Raw genomic sequence first — 16,813 nt, forward strand, 5'->3', positions numbered from 1 at the left:
ACACTGCCACGGGGACACCCTGAACATGGGGACACCCTGGGCCTGGGGATGCTCTGGGCATGGGGACACTCCAAACACTGCCATGGGGACACCCTGGGCACAGTGACACCCTGGGCATGGGCACACCCCAGGCATGGGGACACCGTGGCATGGGAACACCCCACACCCTGGCATGGGGACACCCAGTCCTTTCTGTCCCCATGTGTGTCCCCTCTCCAGGCACCCACCTCCCCACCCAGGCAGCACCCTTGGGTCCCCCCCCACCCCATCCTGTGCCAATACCCAAGGCCCTGGGGACTGTCACCCACGGTGCCACCTCCAGCCCAGCTTTGGAGTGCAGGGACAGAGCCACTGGGTGCTCAGGGGCCTCTTTGAGGGCTGTCCCCAGGGTGGGGTGCATTCGGAACACCCCCCCACCTCCCCCCCAAACTGCTTCCTGTGGGTTTTATCAGCGGGGGACACTCCTTGGGGACAGAAATTCGGCGCCGCAGGGACGATGTACGGCAACGTCGAGTCCAGCCAAGCCGGGCAGGGGCAGATGTGGGTGCTGGGGCCCGGTGGTGGGGAAGGTAGGGAGCACCCTGGGGTGCTGGATGGGATGGGGGGTCCCTAACACCCCCCCCATGTCACTTTTGGGGTCTCACAGTGCCCTGTCTCTGTCCCCGGGGCCTAAAAGGGGTCCCCAGGGTGGGTGGTGGCACCCAGGGGGGTTCTGCCATACTGGTGTCTGAGGGGGGGGTCCCCAGGGTGGACTGTGGCACCCAGGGGGGTCCCCATCTCCCCCTCCCAGTGCCGGGGGTCACTGGGAAGAGTGGTGCCACCTAGAAAGGGATCCCCCCATCGCCAGTGCCCAAGAGGGGACCCCAGGGTGGATGGTGGCACCGAAGGGGACCCCGTTTCTGGCCCTGGTCCCTGAGGGGTGTCCCCAGGGTGGGGGCAGTGGCATGGAGGGGGTCCCCATTGTGTACGGGGGAGGGGGGGCGTTCCTGGGGTGGTCAGTGACCTCCAGAAGAGACTCTGCCACCCCCAGAGTTCAATAAGGGGGTCCCCAGGGTGGGTGGTAGCACCAAAGGGCCCCCCCATTTCTGTCCCCGAGTGGCATCCCCAGGGTGGGCAATGGCGCTGAGGGGGATCCCCGTCTTTGTGCCTGAGGGGGGGGGAACCTGGGGTGGTCGGTGACCCCCAGGGGAGACTCTCCCACCCCCAGTGTTCAAGGAGGGGGTCCCCAGGGTGGATGACGGCACCAAAGGGGACCCCCGTTTCCATCCTCGGTGCCTCGGGAGACACATTGAGGGGGGGAGGGGGGAATCCCCCGCTTCTGATGCCCAGTTTGGGGGGTCCCCAGGGAAGTGGCACCAGGGAGAATACCCCACCCTCGTCCCCAGGGATCACGGTGGCACCAGGACAGGGGGGGATCCCCCCAAATGCCATCACCACTGCCTTACCCCCCCCGCCCCCCCTCAGCCTCCAGCGAGCTGTACCCCGCCGAGGAGAACCCCTACGAACCCCTGGACCCCCCCCTCACCCCTCAAAAGCAGGTGCCCGACCCCCCCGGTATGAGATGGGCAACGCCAAGAGCCTCGCTGGTGGGACAAAACCTGGAGGCGGTTAAAGCCGGTGCCACCGGGCTCTGCCCAAAGCGGGGGGGCCCTGTCACTCACCCCCCCCACCCCGAGTCGGGGTGCTGCTCCAGGGAGAAGCTGGTGTTGGTGGGCACCGTGGCCCTGGGGGTCTCGGTGCTGATGAACATCCTCTTCCTCGCCGTCGGCTCGCGGCACGGTGAGTAGCGGGGCTCCGCGGGGTGCGGGGGGCCCCCCCCCCCAACTGGGGAGACGCCGCCGGAGGTGCTGGGGGGGCAGAGTTAAGGTTATCGGGGTGTCAGGGGGGATCCATGGGGGGGCTGAGGGCTCAGCACTCCTCAACACCACCCCCCTCTCCCACCCTGGTCACTGCAGAAGCTCCAGGACACCCGGTGCCTTGCGGTGACAGGGTGACATCGGTGGCAGGGTGACATGTGTCCCCCCCATGTGTGTGTGTCCCCCCCCCCGCACAGTTGCAGCCCTGACAGAGGCGCTGGAGGCAGAGAAGGAGAAGAAGCTGCTGAATGTGGGTGCGTGTGTGTCCCCCCTCCTCCTCCTCCTCCTCCCAAGGTGACACCCATGGTGTCCCCAACCCCCGTGCGTGTCCCCAATCTCTCATGTGTGTCCCCAATCCCCGTGTGTGTCCCCAATCCCTGTGTGTGTCCCCAATTCCTCTGTGTTTCCCCAAACCTCGTGTGTGTCCCCAACCCCTATGTGTCCCCAATTCCTGTGTGTGTCCCCAACCTGCGTCCCCAGTCTCCATGTGTGTCCCCTATTCCCGTGTGTGTCCCCAATCCCTGTGTGTGTCCCCAATTCCTGTGTGTGTCCCCAATCCCTGTGTGTCCCCAATCTCCGTGTGCATCCCCAACACCTGTGTGTGTCCCCAATCTCCATGTGTGTCCCCAATCTGTGTCCCCAATTCCTGTGTATGTCCCCAATCCCCGTGTGTCCCCAATCTCCGTGTGCATCCCCAAAACCTGTGTGTCCCCAATCTGTGTGTCCCCAATTCCTGTGTGTGTCCCCAATCCCCGTGTGTCCCCAATCTCTGTGTGCATCCCCAAAACCTGTGTGTCCCCAATCTGTGTGTCCCCAATTCCTGTGTGTGTCCCCAACACCTGTGTGTGTCCCCAACCCCCATGTGTGTCCCCAATCTATGTGTCCCCAACACCTCTGTGTGTCCCCCATCTCCATGCATGTCCCCAACCCCCATGTGTGTCCCCAACACCTGTGTCCCCAATCTCCATGTGTGTCCCCAATTCCTGTGTATGTCCCCAAACCCCATGTGTGTCCCCAACACCTGTGTGTCCCCAACCCCTGTGTGTGTCCCCAGTTCCTGTGTGTGTCCCCAACCCCCATGTGTGTCCCCAACACCTGTGTGTCCCCAATCTCCATGTGTGTCCCCAATTCCTGTGTATGTCCCCAAACCCCATGTGTGTCCCCAACACCTGTGTGTCCCCAATCCCCATGTGTGTCCCCAACACCTGTGTGTCCCCAATCTCCATGTGTGTCCCCAACCCCCGTGTGTGTCCCCAGTTCCTGTGTGTGTCCCCAACCCCCATGTGTGTCCCCAACACCTGTGTGTCCCCAATCTACACGTGTGTCCCCAGTCCCCACGTGCATCCCCAATCTCCAGTGTGTGTCCCCAATCCCCATGTGTGTCCCCAACTCCTGTGTATGTCCCCAAACCCCATGCGTGTCCCCAATCCCCACATGCACCCCCAATTCCCATGTGTCCCCCCCACCTCGCTTCACCGGTCACCTCTCCTCAGCCTCCCGCTCCTTCCTGCTGTACAACGAAGCCCACCGCCTGTGCGTCGAAGCCAGCGGGCAACGACTGACGGCAACAACGTGCCGGCCCGAGCTCGCGGCACAACGCTTCCAGTGGTCACCCGAGGGCCAGTTACGGGCCTGGGAGAGCCAGCGCTGCGTTACGGCAACCCGGGGGCAAAACCTGGCCCTCGTCAGGCTGGAGGAGTGCCGGGAGGACGGGCAGCTGCAGCGCTGGGAGTGCCACGCCGGCGGGCTGCTGGCCCTCCGTGGCTACGAGCTGTACTTCAACTACGGCAACAACCTCCAGCACACGGTGATGCTCTACACCGGCGACCGGGAGTGGAGCCGCTGGGTGGTCCACGGGAGCAAGGACAGCGTCTGCTCCCTCTCCTGTTAGTCCCAGCTTCTTTAGGTCAAATTTTTAGGGCTTTGCCTAACTCTAAACTGGCTGAAATCAGTCCTAACCCAGCATGGATGCAGTTTAAACTAAGCTCAAACTGTAACAGGGCCCTAAACCTGACTTAACACTACATTTAGGGTGACTTAATCCTTATCGAGTCCAAATCTTAATGGAGTCCTAACCCTGATGCAGATTTAACCCTAAATATGCACAATTAAACCTAACCCTAAGTGACGTCAAACCTCATCCAGGTCTTAACCCTTAATCCAGCTCAAATCCTAAATGTGTGTGACTTAACCTAACCCTAAATATACGCACCTTAACCTAACCCTAAATGACATCAAACCTCAGCTAGGTTTTAACCCTTAACCCAGCTCAAACCCTAAACATGTGTGATTTAACCTAAGCCTAAGCGAGGTCAAGCCTCAGTGGAGTCTTAACCCAGCTCAAACCCTGAATAGATGTGACTTTACCCAACACTAAACTAGCCCGAACCCCAGCAGGGCCTTAAGGATAAACTATTTGTAGCCCTAAATATCTAGCATTTAAACTAACCCTAATCTATCCCAAACCCCAGTAATCCTAACCCAGATTTAACCCTAAATATACAGGATTTATATTAATCCTAAACTAACCCTAATCCCAGTAGGGCCCTAACCTTAAACCAGATTTAACCCCAAATATACAGGATTTAAATTAATCCTAAACTAACCTTAATCCCAGTGGGGTTCTAAACCTAACCCAGATATAAACCCAAATTTATAGGATTTAAAATAATCCCGATTTAGCCCAAAATTAGGCATGGCTCTCACCCCAACCCAGTTGTAACCCTGAACATATCAAGCTAAACCCAAAGCCCAGTGGGACCCCAACCCAGTTTTAACTCTAAATATATTGGATTCAGCCAAATTCTGACCCAGCCTGAAGCTCAAGGAGACCCTAATCCAGTCCTAACCTTAAATATGTCAGATTTAACCCAAATAAACCTACTCCTAACCCTAACCCAGCTGTAACACTAACCCAGTGGGGATGCTCAGCAGCCGGGGTTGTGTCTCTGGCCGGGGCTGTCAGGTCTCACAGCCCCAGCTTGGGGGTGACCCCCCCTTTTTCTGTGTCCCCCCCCTGCCCAGGCTGTCCCCCTTGCTCCAAAGGCTGGACCTATTTTGGGAATTCCTGCTATTTCTACTCCAAAACGACGAGTTCCTGGGAAAACGCCCAGAGTTTCTGCTCGCTCCTGGGCTCAAAGCTCCTGGAGGTGGACAGCCCCGAGGAGAAGGTGAGGGGGGACAGATTTAGGGTGGGGGGACGGATTTAGGGTGGGGGGACGGATTTAGGGGGGATAGACATGGGGGGGGGGACAGCGAGGGGGGACACTGAGGTGCCTGAGCTGGGCTTTGTGGGGAGGGGATGATCTGGGGGATGGGGAGTGGCTGGAAGACTCACGTGAACCCCATAAACCCTGCCCTGAACCCTACGACAGCTTTAGGGTCACCCTGCACCCCATTTGTCTCATGGGTGGGTGCTGCTGAGTCCTCACCCTAAGCTTTACCCAATTTGGTCCTTTTAACCCTAAATTTACACTCTAGTACCTAATACTTCTACAGTTAAGCCCAACACCACTCCTAATAGAGCTGTAACCCTAACACTAAACCAAATCCAGCTGAAACCTATCCCTAACCCTAAACCTGACTCTAACTCTAACCCTGACCCTAAGCCTGATCCTAACCCTAACCCTCACCATAACCCTGACCTTAACCCTATCCCTAATGATAACCCTGACATTAATCCTGTCCCTAACCCTGACCTAACCCAAATCTGATTAACTGTAACCCTATTCCCAGCCTACACCCAACCCTATCCTAAACCTAACCCTACATATATATATGGGACTTGACCTAACCCTAAGCTAGTCCAGACCTCAACGGGTCCCTAACAGAGTCCTAACTCTAAATACACAGGATTTAAACTAACTCTAAACTAGTTCAGACCCGAATGAGGCCCTGACCCAGCCCTAACACCAAATATCTATAGTCCTAACCCTAAATACACAGGATTTAAGCTAACCCTAAGCTAATCCAGACCTCAGCAGGGCCCTAAACCAGGCCTAACTCTAAATATATAGCATTTAAAATAACCCTAAGCTAGTCCAGACCCCATCAGGGCCTGAAGCCAGCACTAACCCTAAATATATAGGTCTTAAACTAGCCCTAGTAACCCAGACCCCAATGACCCTCCAATTTTAAGCATCATTTTTCCTAACTGTGACCCCAAACCCGTGTATAACCCGATCTTAACCCCAGCCTTAGCATTCTACAGACCCTCATCCTGCCATCCCTGACCCCAAACCTCCTCTGAGCTGTCCCCCCCCACCATAACCCCCCCCCCCCCTGCATCCTCCCACTCCAGAGCAGAGGTTGTGTCAGCAGTGGGGAGGTGTTGCGGTATTGAGGGGGGTTACGGCATCGGGTTTTACCTGCCACCGGGACCTGCTGTCCCCCCCCGTCCCCAAGAGTGGGCAGGGGGTCGTGGGGGGCTCTGCCGTGGGGTGACGCTGCCGTTGTCCCCAGGATCACGTCCGGACCATGCTGCAAAGCTCCTCCTGGCTCGGCATCAGGGATGAGGAGGTCGAGGGCACCTGGAAGCGAGCGGATGGGACTATCTTATCCCGGGAAAACAGGTACAGCGGGAGCTGGGGGACATGGGGATGGGAGTTTGGGGATGCGAGGGGACACCCCTAAACTGTCCTGATCCCCCCCCCCCCTCCTCGTTGCAGCTCGTGGCACAGGAATGAGCCCAACGGCGGGCACCAGGAGAACTGCGCGGTGGTGAGGGAGGACGGCAAGTGGTACGACTACCCTTGCACCAGCAAACTCTCCTGGGTGTGCGAGGGACACCCCTGAGAGTGCAAGGGACACCCCAAGACCCACCCCCCCCAACACCCATCGCCCCCTCGGGGGGCTCCCCCTGACCCCTCTCCGCTTGTCACATCCAACCTGCAGCGCTCCGGGATGAAGCTCCGACCTCCAGCACATCTGTTTTGGGGGTCCATGGATGGATCTCCAGGGAAAATTGGGGGGGCGGTGTGGAATGGGGGGGTCCCTGCAGGGCAATAAACACGTGTGCAGAGTGAGGCCCCGCTCCGGTGACGTGGAGGGGGGCTGCGTGTGACAGGGGACCCCTGATGCTGTGGGGTGGATGGGAGCAGGGTGGCTCCTGGCTCTGGGTTTGGGGGTCCCTCAGCAGAGCAGTGGTGGTTTGGGGGGTGCTAACACATGAAGGGTGGGGGGGCTTTGGCCCCCAGGCTCCCCAAAATCCCCCATGATCCCTTCAATTATCCTTCAGTCTCCCCAAAATACCCCTCAGAGCCCCCTTAAGGCTCCCTCAAGTACCCTCAGCACCACCCAAACACCCCCTAAACCCTCAGATACCCCCAAACACCCTCAGACCTCCCCCCAAATACCCTCTCAGACCCCCAAATATTGCCCAGAGCTCCCCCAAATACCCTTCCAGACCCCTCTAAACCCCCCCCCAGACCCCTAAATACCCCCTAGGACTCCCCAAAGCACCCTCGGGACCCATGCAAACACCTCTCAGACACCCAAACACTCCCAGGGCTCTCTCAAACACCTCCAGACCCCCCTAAATACCCCTAGACCCCCAAATATCCCCCAGGGCTCCCCCAAATACCCCTCCAGGTCCCTCTGAATACCCTGAGGACTCCCAAATCCCTGCAGACCCCCCTAAATCTCCCCCCAGACCCCTAAATACCCCGAGGGCTCTCTCAAACACCTCCAGACCCCCCTAAATACCCCTAGACCACCAAATATCCCTGCAGGGCTCCCCCAAATACCCCTCCTGGCCTCTCTGAATACCTTGAGGACTCCCAAATCCCCGCAGACCCCCCTAAACTTCCCCCCCCCGACCCCTAAATCCCCCCAGGGCTCTTTCAAACTCCCCCAGACTCCCCTAAATACCCCCTAGACCCCCAAATACCCCGCAGGGATCCCCCAAATACCCCTCCTGGTCCCTCTAAAGACCCTGAGGACTCCCAAATTTCCGCAGATACCCCTAAATCCCCCCCCAGACCCCTAAATACCCCAGGGCTCCCTCAAACTCCCCCAGACCCCCCTAAATACCCCCTAGACCCCCAAATACCCCTCCTGGCCCCTCTAAAGACCCTGAGACTCCCAAATCCCTGCAGACACCCCCTAAATCCCCTCCAGACCCCTAAATACCCACAGGCCTCCCTCAAACTCCCCCAGACCCCCTAAATACCCCCTAGACCCCCAAATACCCCTCAGGGCTCCCCCAAATACCCCTCCTGGCCCCTCTAAAGACCCTGAGGACTCCCAAATTTCCGCAGATACCCCTAAATCCCCCCCCAGACCCCTAAATACCCCCAGGGCTCCCAAAGCACCTTCAGACTCCCCTAAATACCTCCTAGACCCCTCAATATCCCTCAGGGTTCCCCACAACCCCTCACCCTGCCACTGCAGGCCCGGGGTGGGGGGAACCGGGACCCCATTTCCAGGGGGGCTGTTCCCGCTCCGGGGGGGGGGCTCCTCCCGGTGCAGGGGAGGGGGTGTCCCAGTCCAGGAGGGGGTCCCCGGTCCTGGGGGGGCTGTTCTCCTGTCCTGGAGGGGGTTCCCCGTGGTTCCGGACTACAGCTCCCGGCAGCGCTGCCGGCGGCATCCCAGGAATTCGCGCCGCGGGATGGCGGCGCCGCCGCTCCAGGCCCCGCCGCGCTGAGGGGACGGGGACGGCCCTGAGGGAACCGGGCCGGGCTGGGGGGACTGAGCCGAGCTGAGAGCACCGGGACGGGTTGAAGGAGACCTGGAAGGACCGAGGGGACCGGGCAGGGCCGAGGTGGAGGGTGGGGGGGGCCCTCCGAGGTGTGAGGGGAGCGGGGCGGGCGATGGCGGAGCCGCTGCTGCGGCGAACCTTCTCCCGCCTGAGGGGCCGCGACCGCCCGCGCGGGAAGAAGTCGGACGCCAAGGACAGAGGTACGGACACCCCTCACCCCCGCCGAGGAACGGAGCCCCCGTTACCCCAGGGTCCCGTCTGCACCCCCCGAGGAAGGGACACCCCCACTCCCAAGGAAGGGACCCCCAACCCGAGGGAGAGACCCCCCCAGGAAGGGACCCCCCCTCACCCTGGGGTCCCTCCTGCCTCCCCCCCCCCAGAAAGGGACCTCCACCCCCACTCTGGGGTCCCTCCTGCCTTCCCCCCCCCCCCCCCCGGAAGGGACCCCCCCTCACCCTGGGGTCCCTCCTGCCTTTCCCCTCAAGGAAGGGATCCCCCCATCACCCTGGGGTCCCTCGTAACCCCCCTCCCAAGGAAGGGACCCCCCCCGCCAGGAAGGGATCCCCCCATCACCCTGGGGTCCTGTACCCCAAAGAAGAAACCTCTCCCATCACCCTGGGGTCATTCCTGGACCCCTCAAGAAGGAAGGGTCCTGTACCCCAAAAAAGAGATCCCCCATTACCTTGGGGTGTCTTCTGCCCCCCCAGGTTGGGACCCCGCAAGGAAGGGACCCCCATCATCCCACGGTGCCTCCAGCCCCCCAAGGAAAGGGCCCCTCTCACCCCAGCTCCCTCTGTGCCCTCCAAGAATCGGGGTGTCCCCCACCCTGGGGTCCCTCCAGCCCCTACCCCACATCTCTGGGGGTGCCCCACAGCAAACCACAGCTGTGGCATCACCGGGGGTGCAGGAGGGGGATCCTGGGGGTCTGTGGGGTGCCACGGGGGGAGCACCTTGCTGTGGGTGCTGGGAGATTGGGGGTGCACAGGGCAGGGGAGATTGGGGTGCCCAGGTTGGAGGGATGCAGACACCTGGACGGGGACACACACACACATGAATTGGAGGGGGGGGTGCGCAGGGAATTGGGGTGCACTGTTGAGGGGACCCCCCGGTGTGTGGGAGCCCGGGGAGAGGGGCAGGGCACGGAGCCAAAGGGCACGGGCAGAGCCATCCCCGTCCCCGTTGGGGTGCAGCCCTGTCCTTATTGGGGTGCAGAGGGGTTCGGCTGTGCCCCCCTCCCCAAGCCCTGCCGGGGGGTGGGAGCGCGGCCACGGGCCCGTCCGGCTGTAAACAACCGGAAATCCCGCTTGGCAAGGGGCTGCGCACACCCGCCTGCGCTCACCGACACCGGGAAACGGGGGGTCCCGTCCGGCACGGCCACGGGTTGGGGGTGACAGCAGTGGGTGACCTGGCTCAGAGCGGTGGGGGAAGATGAGAGGAGGGGGTTCCTATGTCCCAGTGGGCTCCCCAGTGGTGTTTTGGGGACCCTCACCCCAGCTTTTTTCCTTCCACAGAGCATCCCCCGCCGAGCCCCGATTCTCCGGTGGCCCCCGAGGTGGCATCGGTGGAGCCGGTACCGGCAGCATCCCGCAAGCAGAATTGGGCCCGTTTTTCCTGCGGCAGCCGCCCACTGCCTCCCAAATCCTCCCCGGATCCTCCGTTAGACACCGGTGAGTCGGACCCTGTCACCATCGAGCAGCTCGGTGAGGAAGACGTGGAACCGGTGGAGGAAGCTGAAACGGTGACCAGCTCTGGGGAGCTGGGTGGTCCCGGTAGGAGCCCTGGACACGGCGCGTACCTGCAGAGCTTGGAGCGGAGCAGCCGGCACTGGGTGCTCTCATCCGTGAAGGGATCGGGGCTGGAAGAACCCGGCGGCGGAGCCGAGGCGGATGCCGGCGCGTCCGGCAGCGAGGGTGAAATTTGGTACAACCCCATCCCCGAGGATGAGGACCCTCAGCTTGGGAGCTCCTGGAAAACGTGGGACCGAGGCAACCGCGACGCTGAGAGGGTCCGTGGCAGCGAGTCCCCCCCGAAGATGGGGAGGGAGGAGCCCCCCCGGGGCGGCCTGGGGACAGCAGAGAGCTCCAGCCGGGGAGAGGAGCCGGGAGCCAGCAGGACCCAGGCGTGCGGTGAGGGGCGGCTGCGGGTCAGGGAGAGGGGGGACGGTGGTGGCCCCTGGTCCCCTGCAGTCCTTGTCCTCCTGTCCCCCTCCCCGTCTCCCCATCTGCAGCACCCTGGGGTCTTTGTTATTTCTCTGTCCCCCGTGAGGTCTCCTGGTCCCCAAAGCTGATGGTCCCTGTGTCCCCCAGACCCCATGTCCCTGTCCCCTAGGATGGTGTCATCCAGATCCTGTGGTCCCTGTCCAGTGGTTCCCGTCCCTTCCCAGTCTCCCTGGACAGTGTCCTTTGAACCTCACCGTCCCTGTCCCCAAGGATGTCCCCAGGCCCCACAGTCCCTGTCCCCACCCCAGGACATTGTCCCCAGGCCCCCACAGTCCCCATCCCCTCTTCATCCTCCAGGAGAGAGTCCCCAGACTGCACAGTCCCTGTTCCCACCCCTGAACATTGTCCCCAAGACCCCACAGCCCCTGTCCCCAGCCTCCAGGACATTGTCCCCACCCCAGGGTGTCCCAGCTCCCACAATCCCAACCACCACAATTGTTCCCAGCCCCCGACAGTCCCTGTTCCCACTTCATCCCCCAGGAGAGTGTCCCCAAGACCCCACAGCCCCTCTTCCCACCCCAGGGGAGTGTCCCCAGACCCCCACAATCCCTGTCCCCACCCCAGGCCATTGTCCCCATCCCACAGGACCCTCCCTCCACCCCACAGCACTTCCCACAGAGCAACCCCCAGCCTTCCCAGTGCCCCCCCAGAACCCCACTGACCCCTTTCCCCCCGCCCCCTCCTACTACAGGGAAGATGCCAATCCCATGCGTGAGCTTGGGGACGGGCCTGACCCCTCCCTCACCCCCCGCCAGCCCCAAAAAGGGCCGTTCTCTCAACAAAGTGAAATCCCCCGGTACCGTCCGTCGCCTCTCCATGAAGATGAAGAAGCTGCCGGAGCTACGGAGGAAGCTGAGCCTTCGCAGTCCCCGTCCCCGGGGCCAAGACGGCGGCACCTCGCCCTCGGAAACCCGCAAGGAATCCAGCAACGTCATCAGCCGCTACCACCTAGACAGCAGCGTGGCTTCACAACCGGGGCTACCACGAGCCAAAGCGGCCGGCAAAGGCGGCTACTTAAGCGACGGCGACTCCCCGGAGCTACCGGCTAAAACCGGGGCACGTACCGAAGCAGAGGATGGGGAAAACGGGCTGGACGTGGGCGCTTTCCGCCCCTACAGCTGCGGGGAGACGCCGCCGCGGTGCGGGCAGCACATTTCGGGGTTGGTGAGCGTCCACCTCCACGGCGTGAGAGACCTGAAGCCGCCGCGGGCCGAAGCCCGGGAGGTTTTTTGCGTCTTGCAGGTAGACGCGGCCAACCGGGCTCGCACGGCGTTGCTGCCCTGCAAGACGGCGTTCCTCGGCCTCAACCACACCTTCAACCTCGAGCTGGAGGGTGCCCGGCACCTCAAGGTGATTGTTTTCTCCTGGGATCCCACCTCCTGCCGCAACCGTCTCTGCTGCCACGGCACTGTGGTCCTGCCGCACATTTTCAGAGGTACAACCGAGGGTTGGGGGGTGGTTTGGGGTTTTGGGGTGCCTCCGGGTTGTTGTCGGCACCGTTTGGCTCCGTAGGTTGCCGGGCCCAGCAGCTGGCGGTGAGGCTCCAACCTCGTGGTGTTCTCTACTCCAAATTCACCTTGGTGGAGCAGTGGGACAGTCCTGGGGAGCGGGAACCCCGTGTTTTCGGCGTAGAGCTGGGCCAACTGGTGGAGAGGGAGAAAACGGTCACCAAAGTGCCGCTGCTCATCCAGAAATGTGTTGCCGAAATTGAGAAACGAGGCTTGAAGGTGAGCGGGAGACTTGTGGTGACGGTTACAGGCTGTGGGGGTGGTAAATAAACACCCCCAAACGGCGGTGACGATTGTTCCTGTTGGCAGGTGGTGGGGTTGTACCGGCTCTGCGGTTCGGCCGCCGTCAAGAAGGAGCTTCGTGACGCTTTTGAGAGGGACAGCGCGGCCGTGACGCTCTCGGAGCAGCTTTACCCCGACATTAACGTCATCACGGGTGGGTGCTCGCCCCCGGGGGGGTGCCCCGAGTGTCCCCGTGGGCCCACGGTGATGGTGCCTCCACCCTCCCTGACGTGTCGCCTCATCCGCAGGGATCCTGAAGGATTTTCTGCGGGAGCTGCCCACGCCGCTCATCACCCCCACGCTCTACCACGTGGTGCTGGAGGCCATGGCCAAGCGACCCCCCCGTGGCCCCCCAGGAGAGCGGGATGCGGTCACCCTGCTCGACTGCCTGCCCAGCGTGGAGAAGGTGGGTGCTCAGCGCTGAAAAAGGGGATGTCCAGTGCCAGAAAAGGGGTGTCCAGTGCCAAAAAAGGGGTGTCCGGTGCCAAAAAAGGGGTGTCTGGTGCCAAAAAAGGATGTCCAGTGCCAGAAAAGGGGGTGTCTGGTGCCAAAAAAGGGGTGTCCAGTGCCAGAAAAGGGGTGTCCGGTGCCATAAAAGGGGGTGTCTGGTGCCAAAAAAGGATGTCCAGTGCCAGAAAAGGGGTGTCTGGTGCCAAAAAAGGGGGTGTCTGGTGCCAAAAAAGGATGTCCAGTGCCAGAAAAGGGGTGTCCGGTGCCATAAAAGGGGGTGTCTGGTGCCAAAAAAGGATGTCCAGTGCCAGAAAAGGGGTGTCCGGTGCCATAAAAGGGGGTGTCTGGTGCCAAAAAAGGATGTCCAGTGCCAGAAAAGGAGGGTGCCTAGTACGAGAAAAGGGTGCCCAGCACCAAAAGGTGCATGTCCAGTGCCAAAAAAGGGTTGTCCATTTCCAAAAACGGGATTTCTGTTGCCAAAAACGGGTGTCCAGTGCCAAAAAGAGGGGTTTCCAGTGCTAGAAAAGTGTGTCCAGTGCCATAAAAGGGGGTGTCCGGTGCAAGAAAAGGGGTGTCTGTTGCCAAAAAAGTGTGTCCAGTGCCAAGAAAGGTGAGTGTCTGGTGCCAAAAATGGGGTGTTCGGTGCCAAAAAGGTGGGTGCCCAGTGCCAAGAAAGGCGTGCCCCACTCTGCTGAGGGATTAAGGGGGGCCCATGGTCTCCCCCCATCCCGACTTGCCGCTGCAGAGTTCTTATTTCTTGACCTGTGGCACGGGACATGTCCCCATGTCACCTCCCTCCTCAGGACCCCCCAGGCATTTTTTTGGGGGGGTTATGTCCCCCCACTACCTAATGCTTTATTTTCCCCCCCCACATCCACTGCGTCCATCCACAACCAAATCCCCCAGGGCGAGTCCCTTCGGCTCGGTTTTGGGGTGCGGGGTTGTGGGACATAGGGGTGACATCAGAGACCGTCCCCGCTGAGGCCGCTTTGTCCCCGCAGGCCACCTTGACGCGGCTCCTGGACCACCTCAGCCTGGTGGCCTCTTTCCACGACTTTAACCGCATGAACTCGCAGAACATCGCCGTCTGCTTCGGGCCCGTCCTGCTCACCCAAACCCAGGAGCCCCGGCGTTCCGCCGCCGCCGCCCGCGGCTTCGCCCGCAGCGAGGACATCGCCAGCGCCGTTGACTTCAAGAGGCACATCGAGGTGCTGCACTACCTGCTGCAGGCCTGGCCGGGTGAGCGGAGCAGAGCGGGGCGCACACGCACCTGCACCTCCTCATTTTTGGGGAGGGGGGGCTCTGTGCAGCACTACTGCCTGGGCTGCTATTGGGGGGAGCTGATCTGGGGGTCTGGGACCACCCACCATGGGCCAACGTGCTCAGCGGCTCTTCCAGGGGTCTTTGACCCCCAAATGGCTGCTTTTGGGGGGCTCCCCAGGCCTGGAAGGGGTCTGTGACCCCCCCCACACATGCCACCATCCCCGGCAGCTGTTCCAGGGGTCTGTGACCCCCAAATGGCTGCTTTTGGGGGCCCCCCTAGGCCTGGAAGGGGTCTGTGACCCCCACCCCACATGCCACCATCCCCAGCAGCTGCTCCAGGGGTCTGTGACCCCCAAATGGTTGCCTTTTGGGGCCCCCCCCCCAGCCTTGGAAGGGACCTGTGACCCCCATTTCATGTGCCACCATCCCCAGCAGCTGCTCCAGGGGTCTGTGACCCCCCCACATTGCTGCTCTGCCCCCCCCTTCTTATTCCCAGTGGCTGGACCATAGTTCCTTCATCTCCAGCAAAAAGCCTGGGGGCCCCCCACATTTTTCCAGCAGCCAGTCCATGCCCCCCCCACATCCAACAGCTCTCCTGGGGTCCCCCCATTTCTTGTGGGTCTGCTCCCCTACCCCAGCTATTTCCAGCAATTGCCCCCCCATCCCATTCCCAGCAGCTGATCTGGGGTCTCCCCCTTCCCAGCAAAAACTGGTTCCCCCCCATTTTCCCACCCCCCCGACTCCACCAAACCTCCCAGTAACCCCCCCCCTCCACCCTTTCACCTCTCTCTCCGCAGCCCCCCGCTCGACCCCAGCCCCCCAACTCGGGCAGGGGGCTCAGCCCGCTCGCCCGCGGCCACCACGGGGACCAGCGCTGCGCCTGGACCTGCTGGAGAGCGCGGTGGTGGCCCGGCCGCGGCCCCGAGGCCCCGAGAGCCCCCCCAGCAACCGCTACGCCGGCGACTGGAGCGTCTGCGACCACCAGTTCCTACTGGTGCCCGGCACAGCCGGTGACACCGACTACGACGAGGTGGCAGCGGGGGCCGGCGAGGCCGCGGGGCCGGCACGGCGCTCCCCGCGCCGCCGGACCCTCTTCGTAGCCGATTTTGCGCTGGGCGAGGAGCCCGAGGGGCCCTTCGGCCCCTGCCTCAACCTCAAGGACTTCGACGCGCTCATCCTCGACCTGGAGCGGGAGCTGGCCAAGCAGATCAACGTCTGCCTGTGAGCGCGGCCACGTGGCGGCACCGGTGCCAGTGCCAACGCCGGTGACGATACTGGTGCCAGTGCCAACGCCAGTGACAATGCTGATGATACCGGTGACGGTGTTGATACTGGCGCCAACACCAGTGATGATACTGGTGATAGTCTTGATACCGGTGCCAACACCGATGACAATGTCAGTTCTGGTGCCAACGCCAACACCAGAGCCAATACCAGTGACCGTGCCAACGCCGGTGCCGATGCCAACACCAGTGATGATACTGGTGATGATGCTGATACCAACGCCAACACCAGTGCCAATACCAGTGCCACTGCCAACACCAGTGATGATACTGGTGATGATGCTGATACCAATGCCAACACCAGTGCCAATACCAGTGCCACTGCCAACACCAGTGATGATACTGGTGATGATGCTGATACCAACGCCAACACCAGTGCCAATACCAGTGCCACTGCCAACACCAGTGATGATACTGGTGATGATGCTGATACCAACGCCAACACCAGTGCCAATACCAGTGCCAATGCCAACACCAGTGGTGATACTGGTGATGATGCAGATACCAACGCCAACACCAGTGCCAATACCAGTGCCAATGCCAACACCGATGCTGGTGCCAACACCAGTGAGGATACTGGTGATGATGCTGATACCAATGCCAGTGCCAATGCCAACACCAGTGCCAATACCAGTGATAGTGCCAACACCAGTGACGATGGTGATACCGATGCCAACACTGGTGCCAATACTGATGATGGTGTCAGTTCTGGTGCCAGTGCCAACACCAGTGGTAATAGCAGTGACAATGCCAACGCCAACACTGGTGACGATGCTGATACCGGGGCCAATACCGGTGCCAGTATCGATGATGATGTTGATTCTGGTGCCAGTGCCAACACTGGTGCAGATGCCAGCACCTGTGCCAATTGTGATACTAGTGCCAGTGCCGATACTGGTGCCAATACCAACACCAGTGACAATGCCAACACTGGTGGCAATACCGGTGCCGATGATGCCGGCGTGTGACAATGCCAACACCAGTGATGATGCCAACACCAGTGATGACACTGATACCGGTGCCAGTGCCAACACTGGTGCTGCTGCTGATACCAATACTGGTACCGGTACCCACACCAGTGCCGATGCCGTTACTGTGACCATGTGACGATGCCAACACCAGTGACGTGGACGCTGGTAACGACACCAGTGCTGACACTGGTACCAACACCAGTAACAACACTGACACTGCCGATGATGCCGATACTGGTGCCGATGCCACCACCAGTGATGATGCCAGTACTGGTGCCACCACC

General features: G+C 61.1%; 2 protein-coding genes across 3 annotated transcripts; both read left to right on the plus strand.

The window, feature by feature from the left end:
* Positions 1-496: 496 nt before the first annotated feature.
* LOC141972078 (macrophage mannose receptor 1-like) lies at positions 497-6,752 on the plus strand. Its single transcript, XM_074929843.1, has 7 exons — positions 497-569; positions 1,465-1,779; positions 2,054-2,110; positions 3,350-3,742; positions 4,881-5,026; positions 6,318-6,427; positions 6,524-6,752. Exons 1-7 carry the CDS (start codon positions 497-499, stop codon positions 6,648-6,650), a joined length of 1,221 nt encoding a protein of 406 aa, XP_074785944.1. The 3' UTR covers positions 6,651-6,752.
* A 1,902-nt stretch (positions 6,753-8,654) lies between these two features.
* SYDE1 (synapse defective Rho GTPase homolog 1) lies at positions 8,655-15,508 on the plus strand. 2 transcript variants are annotated; one of them, XM_074929930.1, is made up of 8 exons: positions 8,655-8,753; positions 10,065-10,679; positions 11,464-12,207; positions 12,285-12,499; positions 12,590-12,716; positions 12,811-12,968; positions 14,014-14,251; positions 15,073-15,508. In XM_074929930.1, the coding sequence occupies exons 1-8, from the start codon at positions 8,666-8,668 to the stop codon at positions 15,498-15,500; spliced, it is 2,613 nt and encodes an 870-aa protein (XP_074786031.1). In that variant the 5' UTR covers positions 8,655-8,665; the 3' UTR covers positions 15,501-15,508. The 2 variants fall into 2 exon arrangements, with proteins under 2 accessions (XP_074786031.1, XP_074786032.1); XM_074929931.1 differs by having other exon boundaries at positions 11,557-12,207.
* The last annotated feature ends 1,305 nt before the right edge of the window (positions 15,509-16,813 follow it).

Source organism: Athene noctua, chromosome 31, assembly GCF_965140245.1.
Source record: "Athene noctua chromosome 31, bAthNoc1.hap1.1, whole genome shotgun sequence".
Classification (NCBI taxonomy): domain Eukaryota; kingdom Metazoa; phylum Chordata; class Aves; order Strigiformes; family Strigidae; genus Athene; species Athene noctua.

Excerpts from the sequence above, each read along its gene's own strand:
- SYDE1 (XM_074929930.1), top strand. The coding sequence starts at position 8,666 with ATGGCGGAGCCGCTGCTGCGGCGAACCTTCTCCCGCCTGAGGGGCCGC. Across the intron at positions 8,754-10,064 it reads GTCGGACGCCAAGGACAGAG|AGCATCCCCCGCCGAGCCCC; the intron begins GTACGGACACCC and ends TTCCTTCCACAG. Across the intron at positions 12,208-12,284 it reads CCTGCCGCACATTTTCAGAG|GTTGCCGGGCCCAGCAGCTG; the intron begins GTACAACCGAGG and ends TTGGCTCCGTAG.
- LOC141972078 (XM_074929843.1), top strand. The coding sequence starts at position 497 with ATGTACGGCAACGTCGAGTCCAGCCAAGCCGGGCAGGGGCAGATGTGG. Across the intron at positions 3,743-4,880 it reads CAGCGTCTGCTCCCTCTCCT|GCTGTCCCCCTTGCTCCAAA; the intron begins GTTAGTCCCAGC and ends CCCCCTGCCCAG. Across the intron at positions 6,428-6,523 it reads ATCTTATCCCGGGAAAACAG|CTCGTGGCACAGGAATGAGC; the intron begins GTACAGCGGGAG and ends TCCTCGTTGCAG.